Here is a 19,525-nt window from a genome sequence, read left to right as displayed (position 1 = left end):
ACAGATGACCCACAGTGCTCCTTTCATCAGAAGCAAAGACCCTTTAATCAAAAGGGATTATATCTAGGGCTGTGCAAAATTCAAAAGGATTATATCCTTGAAAGAGTTCAGACTCTGTTGCACACACACATACACACAAATCACCCATGCTCTGAGGAGTCCCAGGTGTGGCCAAGGACTACCTTTGAAACATCAAATACAGTGACTGTAAGCTAGCCATCTGACTCCAACACAGCCAGGGTTCTGGGGGGATCTCCTGCTTGTCCAAGGCCTCAACCTAGAGGGAAGCTGGCCCTGTGGTCCTGCATAAGCAGGTATTGCTTATGATGCTAGCCTGGCAGTCCTACAGAATTGGGCTCAATTTGAGATGGCCAAGACAAGACAGGATTCTTTTGGGAAGGAGGAAAAAAGTCATGGAACAAATGCAGAATAAAACAAGAGCCTTTCACACAATGGTGACTGACTAGTGCACGGGATCTGGCAACCGAGATGGTGGGCCACTGCCACATGACATCCAGAGACTAAGGGACAGTAAAGGGTCGAGTCCAGTTGCAGGCCTGTCTTACACCCTTGAGCAGGGGCTGCAGTTCTGAGGCTATGTCCATCCCAGGAGGGCTGCTGTTCCCACTGCCTGCCTATTGCTCCAAAAACCACTGTAGTCTAGTGTGTGACTTTGAAAATTTGTAATATATTCTGTGGAGAACATTTGGCAGAGCAAAAGCCCTCCCTGGGCCCTCCCGCTGTATGCAACCAGTGGAATGGTCCGGAAGCCCACAGCTCTAGAAAGCTCCCTGACTCAGTCCTTGGGGAATGCAGGCTCAGTCCCTAGGGGGAAGAACCTGCTCCAGGATGGTTCTGGATATCAGGAGAATCCTTTCTGGGAAGATCACTTCAAATTCTATAACAAGGTCCCCACATTTCTCAGGTGTTTAAGGGGAGGGATGCCTTCTCTGGGAACTTTCCACCACGTGCCAGGCCTGATGACATCTTTGAATACAGCAGGGATGGTCTTGCCATCCAGAGCAGGGACATTCACAGTGCAATTATGGAGAGAGTCTCCTGAAGGCTGATCCTGAATAGATAAATGACATCAGAACCATCCCTCTTGAAGATATTGTGTGGCTTATCCTTCAAAAAGATGATGTCAGCTGGGATGTTGTTCGAGGTCTGGTTACTTTCCTTGAGAAAGGTGATTTTGGTCCCTTCTTTCCAGCCCCTCTTCACGTCAATGATCAGTATCTTATCTTCGTTCCCATCTGGGTTCAACCTCTTGTGGGAGATTTTCATCTTTTTGGTCCAGCCGCTGTAGATAGACCAGGTCATGGGTGACTGGGGAATCCTGCTTCTTCCGGGTAGGCTCTTGGGCAGGGCCAGCACGTCCAAAGTTCACATTGGTGAAGCCACCTATACCCACTGGAAAGCCAAAGAATAGGTCATTGATGTCAATGCCTTCCTCTCCTTTGCGTTGCCCAAAAAAGGGGATCAAAGGGCTTTCTACCACCGAAGAACTCAGCAAACATGTCACAAGGGTCTCCATGGAGTGTGTAGCTGAAAGAGATCCCATTAGCACTACCCACTGCTACTGCGGCCACCCCCCTTTAGGCTTCCTTCTTTGTAGCAATTGAAAATCTGAAAATCTGACGCTTACGCCCATCATGAGCACATCGTAGGTCTAGGCCGTCTCCTTGAACTTCTCCTGGGTACTGGGCTCCTTGGTCTTGTTGGGGTGGTAGCACAATACCTGGCGGCAGGCCCCCTTGATCTAGTCAGATGCGCTGCAGGCCAGGCCCGGATTATGGTAGTAGTCCTTGCCCGCAGCCACCACTGACCAGCTGTTGTTGACTTCTGGCTCTGCAGCTGCTCTGTCCTGGATTTTGTATACCTGTCTGGCCAGGGAAATAGTCTTGACTGAGATAATTTAGTATGTAAATGGCTACCTATGTTGTAAGGTGAGTCTCAAATACTTATGCAAATGGACACTTGTTCTTTGGAAGGAATACAGTATAAATGAGAATAGTATACTCGTAAGCCTCTGCATCAGTTTTGGTTATTCTTAGTTTTTGTTTTTGTTTTTGTTTTTGTTTTTTATCAGAATTAACTATTGTGGCATAGTACCACAGTGCAACGGAGGGAGGGGGGAGTGTATAGGTTTTCCAGTATAATTTGGATTTATATCCAAGCTTTGTAATTGGCTGAGTTTGGAATCAGGCCCTTTCTTTATCAGTGGTGTATGATTGTCAGGGATTTTAGGTTGAAAAATACCAAACTGTAGTGTAATAAACTATAGTATAAATCCTCAGTTTGTGGTAGAAGCAGCATAAGGAAGATACTGAATGTGGTGTAAATTCTAGAATTCTACAGGGGGGAAAAATCAAGAAATTTGATATGATAGCAACTTCATTAAAAGTTCTTATGGGCATCCTGAGTCATTTAAGGGTCTGTCCTAATTTCAGATAAACTACATATAGTATATAGAAATGTATCCATGCTCTTAAATATAGCAACAAGATATAAATGTTGATGATTTAATACATTTTTTAAAATAAAAAATTGAATTTCTAAGTATACTTAATAAATGATTTTAATTATCAAAATATATTATATGTGATCTGGCTCAGACATAGATTTCATTGCAAAGTATGACTTAGCTCTGTGAGGTGGGACTTTATGCTGTGTTATCTTACTGTCTAACGTCATACAATTCTCTTTTTTACCCCACAGATTTACCAATAAAGAGATATAGAGAGTATGAGCTGGTGACACCAGTTAGCACAAATCTAAAAGGACACTATCTTTCCAATATTCTCTCTGCAAATCACAAAAGGAGGTCACCCAGGGACTTGTCGTCCACCTCAGAGCAATTGTTCTTTAATGTCACAGCATTTGGAAGAGATTTTCATCTCCGACTAAGGCCGAACACTCGCTTCCTAGCTCCTGGGGCTGTAGTGGAATGGCATGAGACATCTCCAACGCCCGGGAATACAACTGATCCCGGAAATGGCCATCCCCATGGAAGTGCTGCAGAAGGAATCTGGAGATCGGAGCCTTTGCAGACTAGCTGTGCTTATGTTGGTGACATCATGGACATTCCAGGAACCTCTGTTGCCATTAGCAACTGTGATGGTCTGGTAAGACTCATTTCCTTTCCTGTGTGAGCATGGGAGGGTGCAGGTGTTGGCATTTGGTGTGTCTTTAGCATTGCAAGGTGGAGATGGAAAGACACCTCAGTTCATGGACAGCTTGGTGGGTGGGGAGGACCCCTCTGCCTATAACTGTTCTGGCTTATGTATCCTACCTTGTGAATCTTACACCCTCCTGGGTTTCCTGAGCCTTGTGGCTGCAGGAGCTTCATCCCATTTGGAGGACATAAGCAGACAAAGGTGAATAACAATTCTTGACAAATTATGGTGCTGTTCTTTTTGTATTTGTTTGTTTGTTTGTTTGTTTGAGACAGGGTTTCTTTGAGTAGGCTTGGCTGTCCTAGACTTGTTTTGTAGACCAGGCTGGCCTCCAACTCACAGAGATCCACCCACCTCTGTCTCCCGAGTGCTGGGATTACAGGTGCGCGCCACGGCACCCGGCAGCGTTGGTCTTGCTATGCCAGTCTATTTACATTAGAAACACTGAGCTACCCAGCCCCAGAATTATCCCCAACTCTGCAGCATTTCAGAAAACTGTTGCTTCGGTAGACAATCCCTATCCCCACATTGCCTGGCCTACTATGGTCACAATTCTGTCATTTGGTTTTTTTTCCAGTTATCCCTAAGATGACCATGGCCCCTAAGCCTGCCATCCCATAATATGCCCAGCGTTTGATGGCCTTTGGCAGGAGGTGGCGGGTGGGCTGCTTCACATTCTCTTCTCACTTTCTTCTCTGGAGTGAGTTCACCGGGAGAATCCATGATGATGTCAGGTGTTCTTGTTTTATTTATTTATTTATTTATTTATTTATTTATTTATCTATCTATCTATTAGGTGAGTGCTCTATTTGTATGTGCACATGCATGCTAGGAGAGAGAATCAGATCCCAGTATAGATAGATGGTTGTGAGCCACCATGAGGTTGCTGGGAATTGAACTCAAGACCTCTGGAAGAGCAGCCAGCACTTTTAACGGCTGAGCCATCTCTCCACCCCCCACCCCACCTCCGGTGTCAGGTGTTTTACACCGAGGTAGGAAGACAATGTTGCTGGAAACTGTAGATGTAAATTAATTTTCTCCATGGAGTCCTGCCATGTGCCCTCCCTCAGGAACAAATTACACATTTGAGTAGTGGCAGCTCATACTGATTTTCTGTGGTCTGTAAGTTTACCAAAACACAAAGATGTTTGATATAATCTTTATGTCTCACGAGTTTAACCATGGGAAGACATTACATTTTTCTAGACTTACTAACACACAGTTGCCTTGTTAATTCTCCGGGCTTGTCATCGGAGGGGAGACTGGTTGGGAGTGGAGGAACAGGGTAGTTAATTGCTTTTCTGGGTTACTGGAGGTCAGTGATTCCCTTCTGGGCAGCTTTTAAGATCATGGGAGGTTACCAAGTGCTAAGGTTTTCCACATTAAGGAAAATTTTACTTCTAATGTCTGATGAAAGGACTTGGGTTTATCTAGTAAAAGTAGTGTGTAAAAAGGACAAACTCAGGAAAGGTCTGGCCGAAAGAGAAAGGAGGCGTTCTTTCTCCCATTCCCTTCTTATCCTACATCTTTGGTTCCCTGTGGGTCAGAGGAGACCCTTGATAGTATATCAGGTGCTCTTGGAAGTTAACGTTAACAATTTAATAATGATAGATGAATGGCTTTTTAAAAAAATTGTTAGGTATCCACAGCTGGTGAATATCACAGACATTTTGTCCTAGTTGGATCTTTGGGCAAGACCAAATGAACTCGGTGGGCAGTTGCCAATTTCTAACAAAAACGTCTCCTCAGAACTTCTACCTTGGGATTTAGTCCCTTCAGGAACATGTGCTGCTGTGCTTCCTTCGGTGAGTCTGGCTGCAGAGGCACTTGTTTAACCCGGTCTGATTTCGAAAGAATCTGACAGCGTGCGTGTGATTGGGAACATTTGGTGATTGTAGATTCAGCTCAATCTGGTAAATGAAATGTTTGGCACTAAAAATAGGCATGATATATAGCCACTTGCAGGGTACTTTCAAGGTGCCAGTTGTAGGAAGCTGACCTTTAAAGTGCCAATGGTGGACATCTGCTTGTGGGAGCTGAACCTGCTTTCTACAGGCCAGGGTCCTCTTACTTATTCTTCCATGGCAATAGATGCCCATGGAAGCGGCTGTGTACCCTTTGGACATGGGACAGAGGGGAGGACAAAGCCTTTCTGGTTTACATACTAATTTAAGAGACCATAGAGACTCTGAGGAAAGAAGGCTGAAATCATGTTTCTAGGCCAACATGAGGCTATTTTAGCATGGCGGGCTCCGTACAAAGTGGTGTGGGGATAGTAAGACTTTCCCCATGTGTCTAGTCTGTGACCCACCACAACTGCTGCTTGCCCGCTTCTTAGCCTATCGTGTGCCTGGTTCCTCCATGCCTTATAATAGCTGATACTATCTAGTTCTGTGTGACCCATGTGAGCTTTGGCTTCCATCCTCTTTACCTCTATTTTCATGCAGCTAGGCAGCCAGTTTGTACTTAGAACAAAGAGTGATTGGTTAGTCCAGTCTTTAATCATTATTATGGCTCAATAGGTTCTTGAAGATACTGAAGAAACACATGAGTAACTGGGAAAGCCTCTTACATTAATTCTGGGCAAATTATACGTGAAGCAAGAATTTAAAAAGCATCATGGAAATGTCATGATGCTTTATGGTAACCGAGTCCCTTTGAGCTAAGCCTAGCCTCTAGAGTCCCGCCCACTTGGTGTTCACTTAATCTGATTGGAGAAACACTGATGCAAGTTAGGACAGTACTAAAACACTTGTATATGGCAGGCTCTGTACATTTGCTGGCTGAGGTTAATATTAAGATCGGCCATGTTTGGCTGTGTCTTCAGTGAGGACTGGAAATAATGCATGGAAAGACATCATCAAAGAATAAGGATGATGTCAGGGATGCCGCAAGATTAGAGCAGGAAAATAGGAGAGCTTAGATGATGGAAAGATTATGGCTGCCTTGGACGATAGTAGACTTGCTGGAAAAAGCTCTACTTCTAATGCAGGAGAGTTGAGAAGATGAACACGTATGTTAACATAATCAAGGAGCGGAGAAGGGAAGGAAGGGGAGGAAAGAATGGAAAACCCTGGGAGAGTTGTGTGGCCATATGACTGGTCAGAGTTTGAGAAAAATGATTTTATGAAGGTTGTAGCCCATACAACAAAAATATATGAGGGGGGAGGGCGGTCAACACAGAGTCAGCTCATAGTTACCTGAATGTAGGATAAGGAAGATAGAAAGAAAAAGACAGATGCCTTACAAAGATGCTCAAATGCAGGCTGATGCTGTCAGCGATACCTGGATGGTCAGGGTGATGACGGGGCAAGGACGGATGGACCTTAGTGTTCTTCATAGAACATATCCTCTGGAGGTATGTGGGCATCTAGGTGGGATTGTACAAATAACCAGTTCTTCTAGAGTTCCTGCAGTTTTATGTGAGAAACATGGAATTTGGGTGTTGATTCTCATAATCTCAGGCTGCCCAGCTTTAAATTTAAGAAGTTAAATCCCACTCTATAGGAAGATTTGTATGCATCTGTTTTTTTGATCTGGTGTGTTTCCCACACCTTCCCCTATGTTTGCTCTCTGACCACATTTCCTCATGTTTACCTCTGAAAAGAGCATTTCTAATGTCTTTAGTGATTTCTGGAGTAAAATGGAGATAAAGATAAAATAATTTTTATCTAGTGTGGCTTGAGGACAAACTCGTGATACCTCTATTAATAAGGAGTTGATATTCATTCATACTTTATGTTGTAGTATCTATTCTATATATGTTTGCATGTTCATATATAGAATATGTATTTCTATACAGATATGTATTATATATGCATATATATCACATATTACATGATGTGGACAGTCAGCTATACATGGCATCATTTGCAGTCAAGAGAAATGTAACCAAATTTAAAGATGCATTATTAAGTTATAATTGATAAAATTAACTGTAGTGCATATACACATACATATACATATATATGTGTATATGTATACAAGCACACACACATATACATATATATTGCTGAAGAATTTTGCAGCTGTTTCCTATTGTCCCTACAGTGAGCTAGAGAGTTACCAATTAAATTCCTAAAAGGTGATGGGATGTTAATAATTTTCCCTTGAGCAGTCTGTGTTCTTCTTAAGTTTCAAATAACAAAAAAGGTTTATCTCTGTTTCAATATAAACATTTAAAAGGAAATTTAGTTTGATGAAAAGTACTTGTCTATTGTATGTGGAGCCCTGGATTCAATTATAGTAGTTCAGAAAAAAGAAAACCAGCCTCCAGCTTCCTGTGAATTTTTTCATCATATTTAATATATTTAAAGTAAAATATGTGGTAATTGGGTGTTTTTGGTAAGAGTTCCAGTCATTTGAAAGCTACCAGTAATTAAGTTTTTGTGGAGTTGATTTTGTATGATCTCTCTCTCTCTCTCTCTCTCTCTCTCTCTCTCTCTCTCTCTCTCTCCCCTCCCTCCTTCCCTCCCTTTTTCTCTATCTCTCTCTCCTTTGTCTGTTAGGGCATTGAACCCAGTGTCTCTTACATTCTAGACAGGTACTTTTTCACTGAGCTACAACCTCAGCTTCATGAGACTTTTCAGTTTAGAGGCTAATATCCCTTGTCCCCATGTAGTGCAAGGGTCAACTCTAGCTGTGTGTGTTGTTTTAACTTTCACACTCATTCTGGGGCTGGCTGTTCTCTGCATTATTGAGTATGAAGTATTGATGTTTTCAACTATGATTATAGAACTGTTTTCTTCCCTTCAATGCTTTTCATATATTTTTATGGCCAGTTATTCCATATGTAAGCTTTTATGATTGTTAAATGTTTTTATTAGTATACATATTCTATTGTCTCTGTTAATTTGCTTTATAAAGCCTATGTTGCCCATTATTATTAATATATAGGCTGTGCTTTCCTTTTAATTAATTTGTATTTGAATCTAAAGTTATTTTCTTGTAAACACAATATAGTTAAAGTATGCTTTTTGTTTTATTTTATTGTATGTGGTTTTTTTCATTCTGTCTTGTCCAAATTTTTTTAAATGGCCATTGATATTTGCAACAAATGTCAGCACACACAACTTTTAAAAAAGGATTCTGTGATAAAGTTGAATGATTTATCCACGGCCCTCTTCCTTCCTGTTTTCCATCCTTCTCTAAAGGGCCTAGTGGGTTCTTCTACTAGGTCTTACCTGCAGAATATTGGAATTCACAGATGAGACCCAGTGTCTGAGGTTTGGGTTAATTTAGGTGGGAAGTCTGACTGCCTAATCCTTGCCATCGGTGAGGAATCCTTTGTGATGCCTCTGAGAAAAAGAGAACTCTGTGTGTGGTGTTCATTTGAGTCATAATAGGCTGTGAAAGGCTTAGCAAGGTATTTCTTAAACTCGTAAATTGGATAGAAATTCCTTATGATGTGGTAAGGACCCAGCCCCCCTCTCCCATTGCAATCTGGAGAACTATGTATCCATCCAAATTTCTTATCCTGAAGTTTTCACTCACAAGACTACAGACTGTGACAGTACTAGGAGAGAGGACATTTTAGCTGAATAAGAAGAAATGTGGTCACCAGAGTGGTCCTTAATCCACTCTTCTGAAAAGAAGTGATCAGAACAAAGACAAGCAAAGAGGGGAGACCATGGGAGCATATGAGGATGAGAACGTGTCTGCAGGGCAGGGAGAAAGGCCCCAGGAGAATGAACACTACCAGCTTTATGAGGGGGAACTTCCAGCCTCCAGAGATGAGACCACACACTTCTGCTGCTAAAACAGCCTCGTCCATGCTCTTCTGGTACAGTGACTCCAGGAACTCTAAGTTCATGCCGCAAATGCAGTGTACCACTGACACAATTCTTCTTTATTGCAATGACTAGATCTTGGCAATTCCCTTCCTGTGTATAATGCGTTCTCTTCGTGTTCACTGCCCTCCCTCTGTTAATGTACGCTCATCCTCATCACCCCCATCTTCCAAACATATCTCTCTCCCGTTAGTGTGTCTCTTTGTCTTGTGGCCAGCTGATTTTAACCATCAGTTCACAACATCTGCATCTGCTTGTATCATACCTGTACACACTGGGCCTGTCCGTATTCAGTTATGGATTGCGGAGCTCATGGGTTTGATTTCTCCCCAGTGTCTTACTCACACTCCATTGGATAGCCTACACCATGCCGGTAGCCTTGGTTATTTATTTTCTTTAAAAAAAAAATAACCCATTTATGTGTATGTGTGTTTGACTGCATATATGTTCTGTGCACACACTGCCAAAGGAGTTCAGAAGAGGGTGTTGCATCCTCTGAGATTGGAATTACAGATGGTTATCTGCCACCATGTAGGGGTGAGCATCCAGCATCCAGGACTCTTAACCACTGAGCCATCTCTCCAGACCTTAATTTTACTTCGAAAATCCATTCTTTCGATCTCTGTCTTTATTGGGGGCAATTTAGAGCATTTATATTTAAATTAATTACTGATAAGGAAAGGTCCTAATTTTGATGTATCTCTCAAGTGTTTGATAGCTGTTCTTGTGTCTCATTCCCTACATTATTATTTTCCTTTATGTTTAGGAGATTTTTGTGGGAAAATATTTTAATTCTTTCATTGTATTATATATATATACATATATATCTTAGCTGTCTTCTTTGTGGCTACAGTGGAGGTTACACTTAACATCTTGAGAGTTATACCTTCTTGTTTTGAACTTATTTTAATAATGTTCAGATATAAAAACTGTTCCCTTCGTAGCTCCTTCCATTCTTTCAGTTATGGATATCATAAAATGCATTCTGTGTCTGGAAAATTAAACTAAAAAAAACTCTAAACTTGTTAGTCTATTTTAAAATTGCTTTCTTGAATTCTAAATTAAAACATAACTCTTTCTTTTCTTCCCTCCAACACCACCGTGTCTCCTCCCTGACATCCCTCTCATGTCCCCCAGTTCCCTCTGAAATTGGTGGCCTTTCCCTCACCAGCTAGCATTACTGCCCATTTATTTAAATGCATACATATATAAATAAACTTGCTGAGTCTGTTTAAGGTGGCTTGTGGACATATGCTTTTAGGCTGACCACTTTGTTTTTACTATCCAGACTCTCATTCCTGGGAGAGGCTCATTCATATCCTCTCTCTCTCTCTCTCTCTCTCTCTCTCTCTCTCTCTCTCTCTCTCTCTCTCTGCATTCATTGGTTGCCTGTCATTTTTTTGTCTAGGGAGAGGACCCTATGAGATTTCCCCTCTTCTCTGCGAAGACGTCTATTGGTACTATCATTGTTCAGGTCTGGTTTAGGAAACCATCTTGTAACATATCATGAGTCAAGCTTTCCCAGCATCTCTAGAAGACATGTTCTCATATCAGACTCAATGGTTCTCTGGCTCTTAATGTTCTTTATGCTCACCCTACCCTCACTTGTACTAAATTCTCTGAGCCTTCAGGGCAGGATCTGTGCTGTACATGTATCACTTGGTGCTGGGCTCCACCCGGTCTACAGGTATCTGCATTATGATCTGATCTGTTGTGGTTTCCTGTAATGAATGGTTTCTCCATTTGCTGTGGACAGAAGGTTCTTTGGTGAGGGATAAGAGCTACACTTACCTGTGGTTATACAGCTAAGTGTTACTGCAGTTAGGAATCATGCTGGCCTAGCAAAGTAACAGTACTACCTAGGAGAAATGATGCTGATAACCACACTGTAGCTGTGCTATATATGGTGTCTCCTCTGCCTAGGTGCTTCCTGCACCCTCTCTTTGCCTTTGTCAACCAGATTTGCCATCGGCACTTTTGGATAAAGTATCTGTTGGCTTTGTTTTTACTCCATACTTTCCATGTGACTTTTTTTTTCTATTATATTTTTCAATCTAATAATATAGCAATTCTTAAAATCAGGTTTATTCCTTTTCTATAGTTGGCCAAGTTTGCTCATTTTCACCCCCCCCCCCTCAAATGAAATGCTTTCTCTTCAGGAGTCACATGCTCCGGAGCCTCTCCTGTGATGGATCCTGCTATGGTCAAATGACACCTGAGCAAGAAGCAACACACTTCTCTTGTCCCATTCACATCTTCTACCTTTAAAGCCATCTCTGGATGGGAAAGTAGGCCTTCCAGAAATTACCTACATTTTAGGTTGGCATGAGAAAATTCTGTCAGGTCAATCAGAGCTTTCTATATGCCCCAGAGTCCACCTTGATAATGTTGTTCAAGTTCATAATTGAATACCTCAATGGTTGGAGCTATGTAGTTCCATACTATCTTTCCTCACTCGGGAACTTGAGCTTTTTTTGTTTGTTTGTTTGCTTTTCACTATCTCTCTAATCCTCATGCACACATAGTGACTTTCTAATCTTCTCCACATAGGCAGTTGCTTTGGAACAGTCAATGTCAGGCCCTCCACAAAGGTAAAAGATACAAATGAAATGTAAAACAGATGTTCTGGGCTTTTTGAAGTCACTTCAGCCAGATGGGAAGGGTGCCAGACAATGAGCATGGCTCTGGAAACAATGGCAGCCATGGCTTCTACCTCTCTGTGATCACAGCAGATTCTAAGCATTTGCAAAGGTCCTTTGTAGCTTCCTGGTGTGGGTAATCCATGTGCATTAACATGCCTGCCTGCCACTGCCTGATTCAGGACTGACCTGTGGTGTCAACTGCCCTTCTGCTGAGAGCTCAGGGTAGCCCTGCTTTCTCTTGGAAGTTGCTTGCCTTCAGCATGGGTCAGAGTCCTGTCATCCTGCACAGTTCGTTGTGTGCTTAGCGTCTGGGTTCACGAGGTGATTTTTGGTTCTTATTCCATCATCCTTGAAGCCACTTGTTATATCTTTGTTTGCTTTTTTTTTTTAATGTTTAGAATATAATAATGTAGAATTTTGTAGTTAGAGTCAAGAAACTGGTGAGAATGAAAAGTTGCTAAATTTTGCAAAGTTATATTTTATAGGAGTTTAGTTTGAAAAATAGCATTGATAACCATCAACCCTTTTACAAAATGGCTGAGTCCCGTTGGGAGTGGTCATAATTTTGTATTAGAATCAGACATATTCTATTTCCACCGTTTACTCTCCTCAATACCTTCATCAAGCTCGCTAGCCTTTCCATCTCTCTTTCCTTCAGGGAGATGAGAAGGGTTGCTGTTGGGTCAAAGCTTTGGAAAAGAACATCAGTGGAGCCCCAGGAAACCAAAGACTGTTACTCAAGACCTTTTTTTTTTTCTTTTCTTTTTTTTTCTGCTTAGGATCATTTATTTTAGTATTTCATGGTTAATTAGGTTGAAATTAATAATTAGGTTGAAAAATGAAACATACTGCAATCACCCAACTCAGTCCATGAACTCATTTGTAGAGAACACAGACTGCTATGAAGTAAAGTCTTTAAGGGTAAAATACTTGTCAATTTCGGGTGCCCTCTCCACCTGATGCAAGCAGGCCTGTGTTAACAGTCCCTTGGAAGGGCACACCAACCTCTGTCAGCCTGGAGACTTTGAAAGCATGACAAAACCAGTTTGCATCTTACTTGGACTTCACTCTTGCTACATAGGACATTATAATTTAGGTCCTGCTTGGCAACGTGAAGTAAGACATCTTGTTCCTTTCATTAGGTTCTTCAGTTAGCAGAGGGAAGGCAACTGCGACAGGGCTTGCATTATAACAATACTTGGGTTTGATACAGTTGATTGTTTTATCGTCCATGTATTATACCACAAAGCAGCCGCTGATGCAGACAAATTTCCTTCAGTGGTGTGATGTACTCAACCCCCTAATTTCAGAGATGTTAGTGAAGTAGAGGTCATTATATTGCTATTCCTCCAGGGCTCACTGTAGGCATGCATTTCGAGTTATCAATCCATAGCGTGGGATGCTTTTGATATAGGAAGAGTTCTATGGCATTGGATGTTATACTTTCTCCATCTTTCTCTGTCTCTGTATATTTCTGCCTGCCTCCCTCCCTCCCTCTCTCCCTCTCTCTCTGTCTCTTTCTCTCTGTCTCTGTCTCTCTGTCTCTGTCTTTCTGTGTCTCTCTGTCTGTCTCTCTGTCTCTGTGTGTGTGTGTGTGTGTGTGTGTGTGTGCTCGCGCCTGTGCGTGTGCATGCGCATGCACTTGCTGTCTTTCCTCAGTCACTCTCCACCTGAGTTTTTGCGACAGTCTCTCACTGAGGCTGGATTCACAGGCTCCTCCTCTCATCACATCCTCAGCACTGAGGCTATGGGCGTGCACTGCTATTCTTGCCTTTTGCGTGCGCACTTGGGGTCTGAACTCAGCTCCCAATCCTTATGTGTCAAGCCCTTTATGGACTAAGCCATCGCCCAGCTCCCGGGTGTCATATATTCTCATGGTCTTCCTTGGTGTGCTCATTTTGTATCTCATTTCTTTGGTGATGGTAGTTAACATTACACTCTATTTTATATTCGTTTAATATAGGGTATTCTATGGCAAATAAAATCAACCAAAAACATGGCAAGGAGTGTGCATATTTTTCTTCCCTCACTTGTTTTATTATTATGGAAATAATGACAAGATTCTTGGTTTTCAATATCAACATAAAATACCTTTTTTAAAGTTAATTTATTTTATTTTTGTTATTTTGATATTATAACTTAACCACAAGATTTTCCCTTCCCTTTCATCCCTCCAAACCCTCCTATATACCATCCCTGCTGTCCTTCAAATTCATAGCCTTTTTTACTAATTTTTACTACATGCACATTTGTAAATGCGTATACATATATTTTCCTAAATATAACTTGTTCAGTCTGTATAATGCTACTTGTTTGTATGTTACCAGGGCTGACTATTTGGCACTGCATAACCAGTTGGTGTGGTTTTCCCTGGGAAGATCAAAGGATGTGAATTCTTGACCTCTCTGGATGTATCCTGTATTTAGAAGTACAGGGACAGAGGTAGCATGGGGTGACATAGCTCTAACTATTGAGGAATTCAATTGTCAACTTGAATGATGATATTATCAAGGTGAGCTTTGGGGGATTTAGGGAGCTCTTGCTGGCCTGACAGAATTTTCTAGTGCCAATTTAAAATGTAGGCACTTTCTAGAAGGCCGACTTTTCCATCGGGTGATTGTTTTAAAGGTATAAGATGTGCATGGGATAAGAGGGCTGTGTTGCCTCTTGCTAGGTGCCTTTGACCACAATAGGTCCTGTCTCAAGGTTGGCTTTAGAACAAGTGACTCCTGAGAGAAAATGAGCAATACTTAATGAGAGAATTCGCAACTGTTAGCAATGCAAGTACAGTGGGAAATGTTTTATTTAGCACTGCCTGTGAGAAACTGTGCTTTCAACATGATGTTTAGACTTTTAGGGTAATACTGCCTTTGGAAAATTGGGATATTTGATCTTGGGTAGACTTTGCCAATATTTCAAGCTTTTCTGACTGGCTTTGTACAGTCTTTCTCGTTGCATACCTGGCTCTGAGGAGGTATTCACTGGCTGCCAGGGCAAGAGTACAGACCTGACGTAGCGATGTGCATCCAGATAAAGTTAAGTCACCATGAGATCTCTGTTTGGTCAGCTGTGCCTCACTGCTAATGTTGGCTTCAACTGTGGGACCGCATTTGCTATTTAAGGACAGCAGAGAATTTGAGCCATTTTGTTCCTAGCCCCTAACCACTGATATAAAGTTTTTAGGGAAGGATCTCATTTTATAATCCATGCTTAGAAAAAAAATAGACTAATGTTAATTTGGGGAATGCTTTGAAATTAGTATAGTTTTCATCCTACTGTGCTGTTATTCTTTTACATACTTAAAAACTAGAGTGCCAGTTAGATCAGTGTGTTCTTTGCTCACTTGCTTAATATTATGTTTTGAAACACTTTCTAACCTTGACAAATTACATGGTGAATTGTTTTTCCTGCATCATTGTCATTACTATTATTATTATTATTGTTGTGAGAGTATGCTTTCCAGTGGTGTGTGTGTCGAGAACTTGCTAGAATCTGTACTCTTCTTCCACCTTTATATATGTTCCAGGGGTCCAACTCAAGATTACAGGGCAAGCAGCTCAACTGCTGAGCCATCTCATTGGCCCATTTCCCCACCTTTTAATCATCAAGATTATAAATTGCGGGTCTAAATCCTGATGGGTGCAGATGGCACCAAGTCTGCTCTCTGATTACCCTTATTGTGAACCGGTTAGTGCGTTCGTGGATCTCCCCTGTCGCATTGGGTCTGGTGGCACAGCCTCAGACATTCTCAGTTTTCAACTATGGACAGACTTCTGTGGCATCAGGAAACAAAACTTTCGAAATGTAACTATTAGCTTCCGGCAGTCCCTTCTAGGACCAGTGTTCCATGACTCTGTAGTTAGGGTTTGTATTTTTTTGTCCTTAAGGGATAATGCATTCCTGGCTGAGGGAGAGCTCCAAGCATCACGCTGACCTTTGGGAATGAGTAATGACAAGTGTTACTTGTTTGCTCATCGTCTGGAGTGGAAGCTGTATGAATGAGTGTTTATATTTCCAGGCTCTGAGATAGGCTTGCTTTCTAACAATGGGTTATCATTGTTTTGAGAGTGATTTTAATCGTCTAAACATGAAAAGTTTTGTGTTCTTAAAGGCTTCAAGGAACCTAACTGCTATTACAGTTTTGGAATGTGTTTTAGCTTGACTCAGAATGGGATGAGGAAATATAACCATTATTATGTAAAAAAATGATGTTTATTAGAAAGTTAAGTAGGAGGAACTCTCCCTCACATGGGCTATTAAGGATATGCCAGTCATTTCAGGGTTGTGATGTCATGATACTGTATGGAGGCATCCTTCTCACACATGTTACATTTGATGAATGTCCAGCCAGACTAATGATAGTCCTTATTTTTGAGGACATCAGGACCTCCTGGATGGTTTATAAAGACATATTCATAGGCACAACCCCAGAGTGTCAGATCTACCAAGTCCAGAGGGCCCCCGTCTATCAATGGAAGAGCCGAGAATCCAGGGGCCATTCAGTCCTTGAGATGTCTCAGCTGGTCTTCAGTATGCTCTGGAATCCCCAAAGAAGTAGGCTCTAGTGGAAGTGAAGGAACGGAATTTCCAGTGAGAGCAAGAGCAAACAGGCAAAACGAGCTTCCTTTTCCACTGTGCTATATATAGGCTGCCAACAGAAGGTACGGCCCAGGTTAAAGATGGATCTTCCTGCCTCAAAAGGTCTGGATTAAAGGCATATCTCCTCATCTCAAAGGAACCAGATGAGAAGTGATTCTTCCTACGTCAAATGGTTCGATTCAGAAAAATCCCTCACTGCTTGGGTTTTAGTTGATTCCAGATACGGTCAAGTTGACAACCAAAAACAGCCATTACACCAGCTGGCCTGCCTTCTCTCTTCTCTGGTAGGAATTTTATTTTATTTTATTTTTTGTCTGTAATACTGTCTTGGCCCTTGCTTACCGCTCTGTCATAATTCCAGCCAGCTCAACTCAGCACCTGTCTGCTTCAGACTGAATTAAGTATGTATAACTCTGCCTTCCTCTCAGCCCCCTTGGCTGGAAGCTACACATTCTTTGGAATACCACACGAGTGCCATCTTCCTAGGGGTATGGCCAGGCTCTGGTTGAATACAGAAACTTGGTGGATTTGAACCAGTCTTTTTAACATGTCCCGAGCCTTGGTTTCCTCCTCTGACTCAGGCCAGTATTTCCTGATGTGGCTCTGAGCTGATTATTTGTGTCATTTTAGTGGGCACGAGTTTCTGAGACGTGCTTGTGAATCTCCAAAGTCCTTTTGCTCTCCCATGGAGTGAAGGCGGGTTGTGCATGAGCATCCTTCTTCTTCAGGCTGTCAGTCATCCTGTGCTTTAGCAGGCTAGGGCCATCTGTCCTCTCAGGTCCCTGTGTATCAACTACACCATCTGCTGACGTACCTGCTTTATGCCTTACGTCATCTGCATCTGCACTTGCATTCCACCTGACTTTATGTACTGTCTACACAGTGGTAGCTCTTGGATGTGTTTGGCCCTGGCAGCTCTTCTGAACCCTAGACTCATGCGTTTATGTTGCTGCCTCTCTCTGTCTCTACTGACACATCTAATGGAGTGGACCCAGATCACAAATTCAATAAGACTGATGCTTGGTCCAGTGGGAAAAGAAATGAAGGCACTTTTTACTCAGCTCAATATTTGAAGTCTATTCTCGATTCTTCTTTCTGAGCTCATCTCTCTCCTAGTAAATATATATTACATTTGATGTTTCTCTAGAAATTCTGATTTGAACCGTATTGTATGTCTAGGGCTGTAGCCTTGTTTGAAAACCACCGTAATCTCTTCTCTGGGTGTTGTAGGCACCTGCTTACTAGCTCTTTTGGTCCCTTCTTGCCTTTCTTCATCTATCACTGAGCTTCAATTCTTCTGTGTCTGGATTCAGTAAACATTCATCTGTTCATAAGCCCTCCAAGTGCTTTCCCAGTAATATCAGCCTAAATGCCATAATTTTTAAAACCCTAAGTCAGTGGTTTAAAAATTACTGTCTTATATATAATAAGCCTTTTAAAAGGCATGGATGTCTCATCCCTAACTCTTCCCCTGAGAGAAGTGCATCAGTTGGATTGTGTAAAGCCCAGCGTGATGAGCCCAGTGTGCAGCACAGCTGGAGACTCTTGTCCTCTACAGGGCAACTTGTGGGCACCAGAATTCCCTGAAGGGCATTGCTGTGGCGCCTTGGGTGGGAATGGTCACCAGGAATCTCAGAGTTTGTCCTTCTAGGGTAGGACTGCATAATCTGTTCGTCACCTGCAACTTGATATTTGGTCATTCTAATTGTTTTTGTTCATTTCTGCTTTAATTTTCAAACAGTCTAATTCTTCCTGTGTCTGCTTTGCTAATTCTCCTCAGAATGGTCTTTTCTAGAGTTCTAAGTACAAACTCTAGAAGTTAACACACACCGCTATGTGTTGAATCCTGTTTTCAAAGAGGGGCTTCTTGGCCATTGTAGCAAGAGCAGAGAAGTCAGGTAGTCTAGTGTGTTGTGGCTCTAATTTTCTTGTTGACCTACTGTCACTTGGAGTCTCTGGTGAAATTTGCTGGGGGTGGAGCTTGCAGCACCTAGAACAAAACTCTTCCCTTGGATCTCTGACAGTGGTTGATAACACAGTCTCTGTTCAACAAATTAATGTTAACAGTCATTGGTATGAATTTTGGAGTTGAAGATTGTCACTGTGAGAGAAAAAACTTTTATTTATCTTTAGTTTCACCTGTATAAAATGCTTACAAAATGAAGAAAGACGTGTGACCTTGAAGTAGTTAGAACTTAGACTTTCTAGACTTTTAGTATGAATAGATGCTATCCACATTAATAACATTCAGGGCTTCAATTTTTTTTCTTTTTCCTTTTTCACTTTCCATTTCCTTTCCTCCCCATATGAACTACTGAGTGACAATGGCACTTTTGATCATTATTTTTTTTTTAATTCTGATGCCTGGTGAAGTTTTTTAGTAGGTAAAGGCAGCGCTAAATTAATTTACTGCTGTTAAACAATGGAAACACAGCAAATCACCATGACAACCTGTTCTTGGTTTGATGTTTTAACAAGGTAACTTTTAAAATTAAAAAAAAACCATTATCCTTTGGACTAATTCTTTGGAAGTAATGTTATATGCTGAAGTACTGTTTAAAGCCAACTTCTCATGCAGTCTTGAACTACATGCAAGTACAGTAAGTATCAGAAGTGCTGAGATCTGAAGACACAGGACAGCAACCCCTGGCCTGGTCACCTGTTCCCATGTCCCCAGGTTCAGGACCTTTAACTGAATGAAACTTCCTGAGTTTCCCTCTCCTTCCTTCCTCTTTGGTACATAGATCCGTGCGTTTGGAACTCTTGGCTTTTTTGACTATTTCTCATTGAGAGAACACAACAAATCCTCTCAAGGAAGAACAGGAATGCTGTAGTTCTTTGCCTGGGGGTCCTTGTGAGCCTTCCTCCTTCTATCCATCCAAGTTAGTGTGTCCGTTGCCCTTGTCCTTATTCAGGGCTCGTGTAGGCGGCCATGTTTCTTCCCTAACTTTTATCACTTGGAGTAACTCATGCTTCCCTATGTCCTTGTGACTGAATGTTCACCTTCTCTGCTTCTTGAGAAGGCATGAGGAGACTGATTGATTATGCTGGACTGCATCATCCAGTCAGTCGCTTTTTATTGAGTATCTAAATAGGTATCTTGCATGCTGTGGATGCACCAGGGAACAAAAGTAGGTGCAGAATTTAAGGCCTTGGAATTTGGAGCATGAGGAGCATTGCCATGGTACTTTCGTCACTCAGTAGAATGGATAATGAAAATGTGTCTTAGTGCTATAAAGAAAGGGACATTACTTTATGAAAGAAGTATAAGGTTAAGTGTCCCAGGCTCAGGGTCAGGGGAGGGTTCTTTGGAGAA

General features: G+C 41.8%; 1 protein-coding gene and 1 pseudogene across 3 annotated transcripts in view; one reads left to right on the top strand and one right to left on the bottom strand.

Annotated features, from left to right (window-relative positions):
- The window catches only part of ADAMTS3 (ADAM metallopeptidase with thrombospondin type 1 motif 3), a 215,164-nt gene that overhangs the window by 22,127 nt on the left and 173,512 nt on the right, over positions 1–19,525 (top strand). For both annotated transcript variants that reach the window (XM_084758172.1, XM_084758171.1), the window contains exon 3: positions 2,722–3,128. In XM_084758172.1, coding sequence (XP_084614298.1) covers positions 2,722–3,128 — 407 coding nt within the window. The remainder of the gene's footprint in view (positions 1–2,721; positions 3,129–19,525) is intronic.
- Positions 819–2,697, bottom strand: LOC311585026 (dnaJ homolog subfamily B member 1-like; annotated as a pseudogene). The gene is made up of 2 exons: positions 2,685–2,697; positions 819–1,908 (listed from the first exon to the last, which is right to left on the bottom strand). The product of its transcript is annotated as a dnaJ homolog subfamily B member 1-like (transcript).

This window comes from Acomys minous, assembly GCF_964271855.1.
Source record: "Acomys minous genome assembly, chromosome: 15".
Lineage (NCBI taxonomy): Eukaryota > Metazoa > Chordata > Mammalia > Rodentia > Muridae > Acomys > Acomys minous.
Note: the sequence above shows the minus strand (reverse complement) of the source record. Positions and strands in the feature narration are given on the sequence as shown.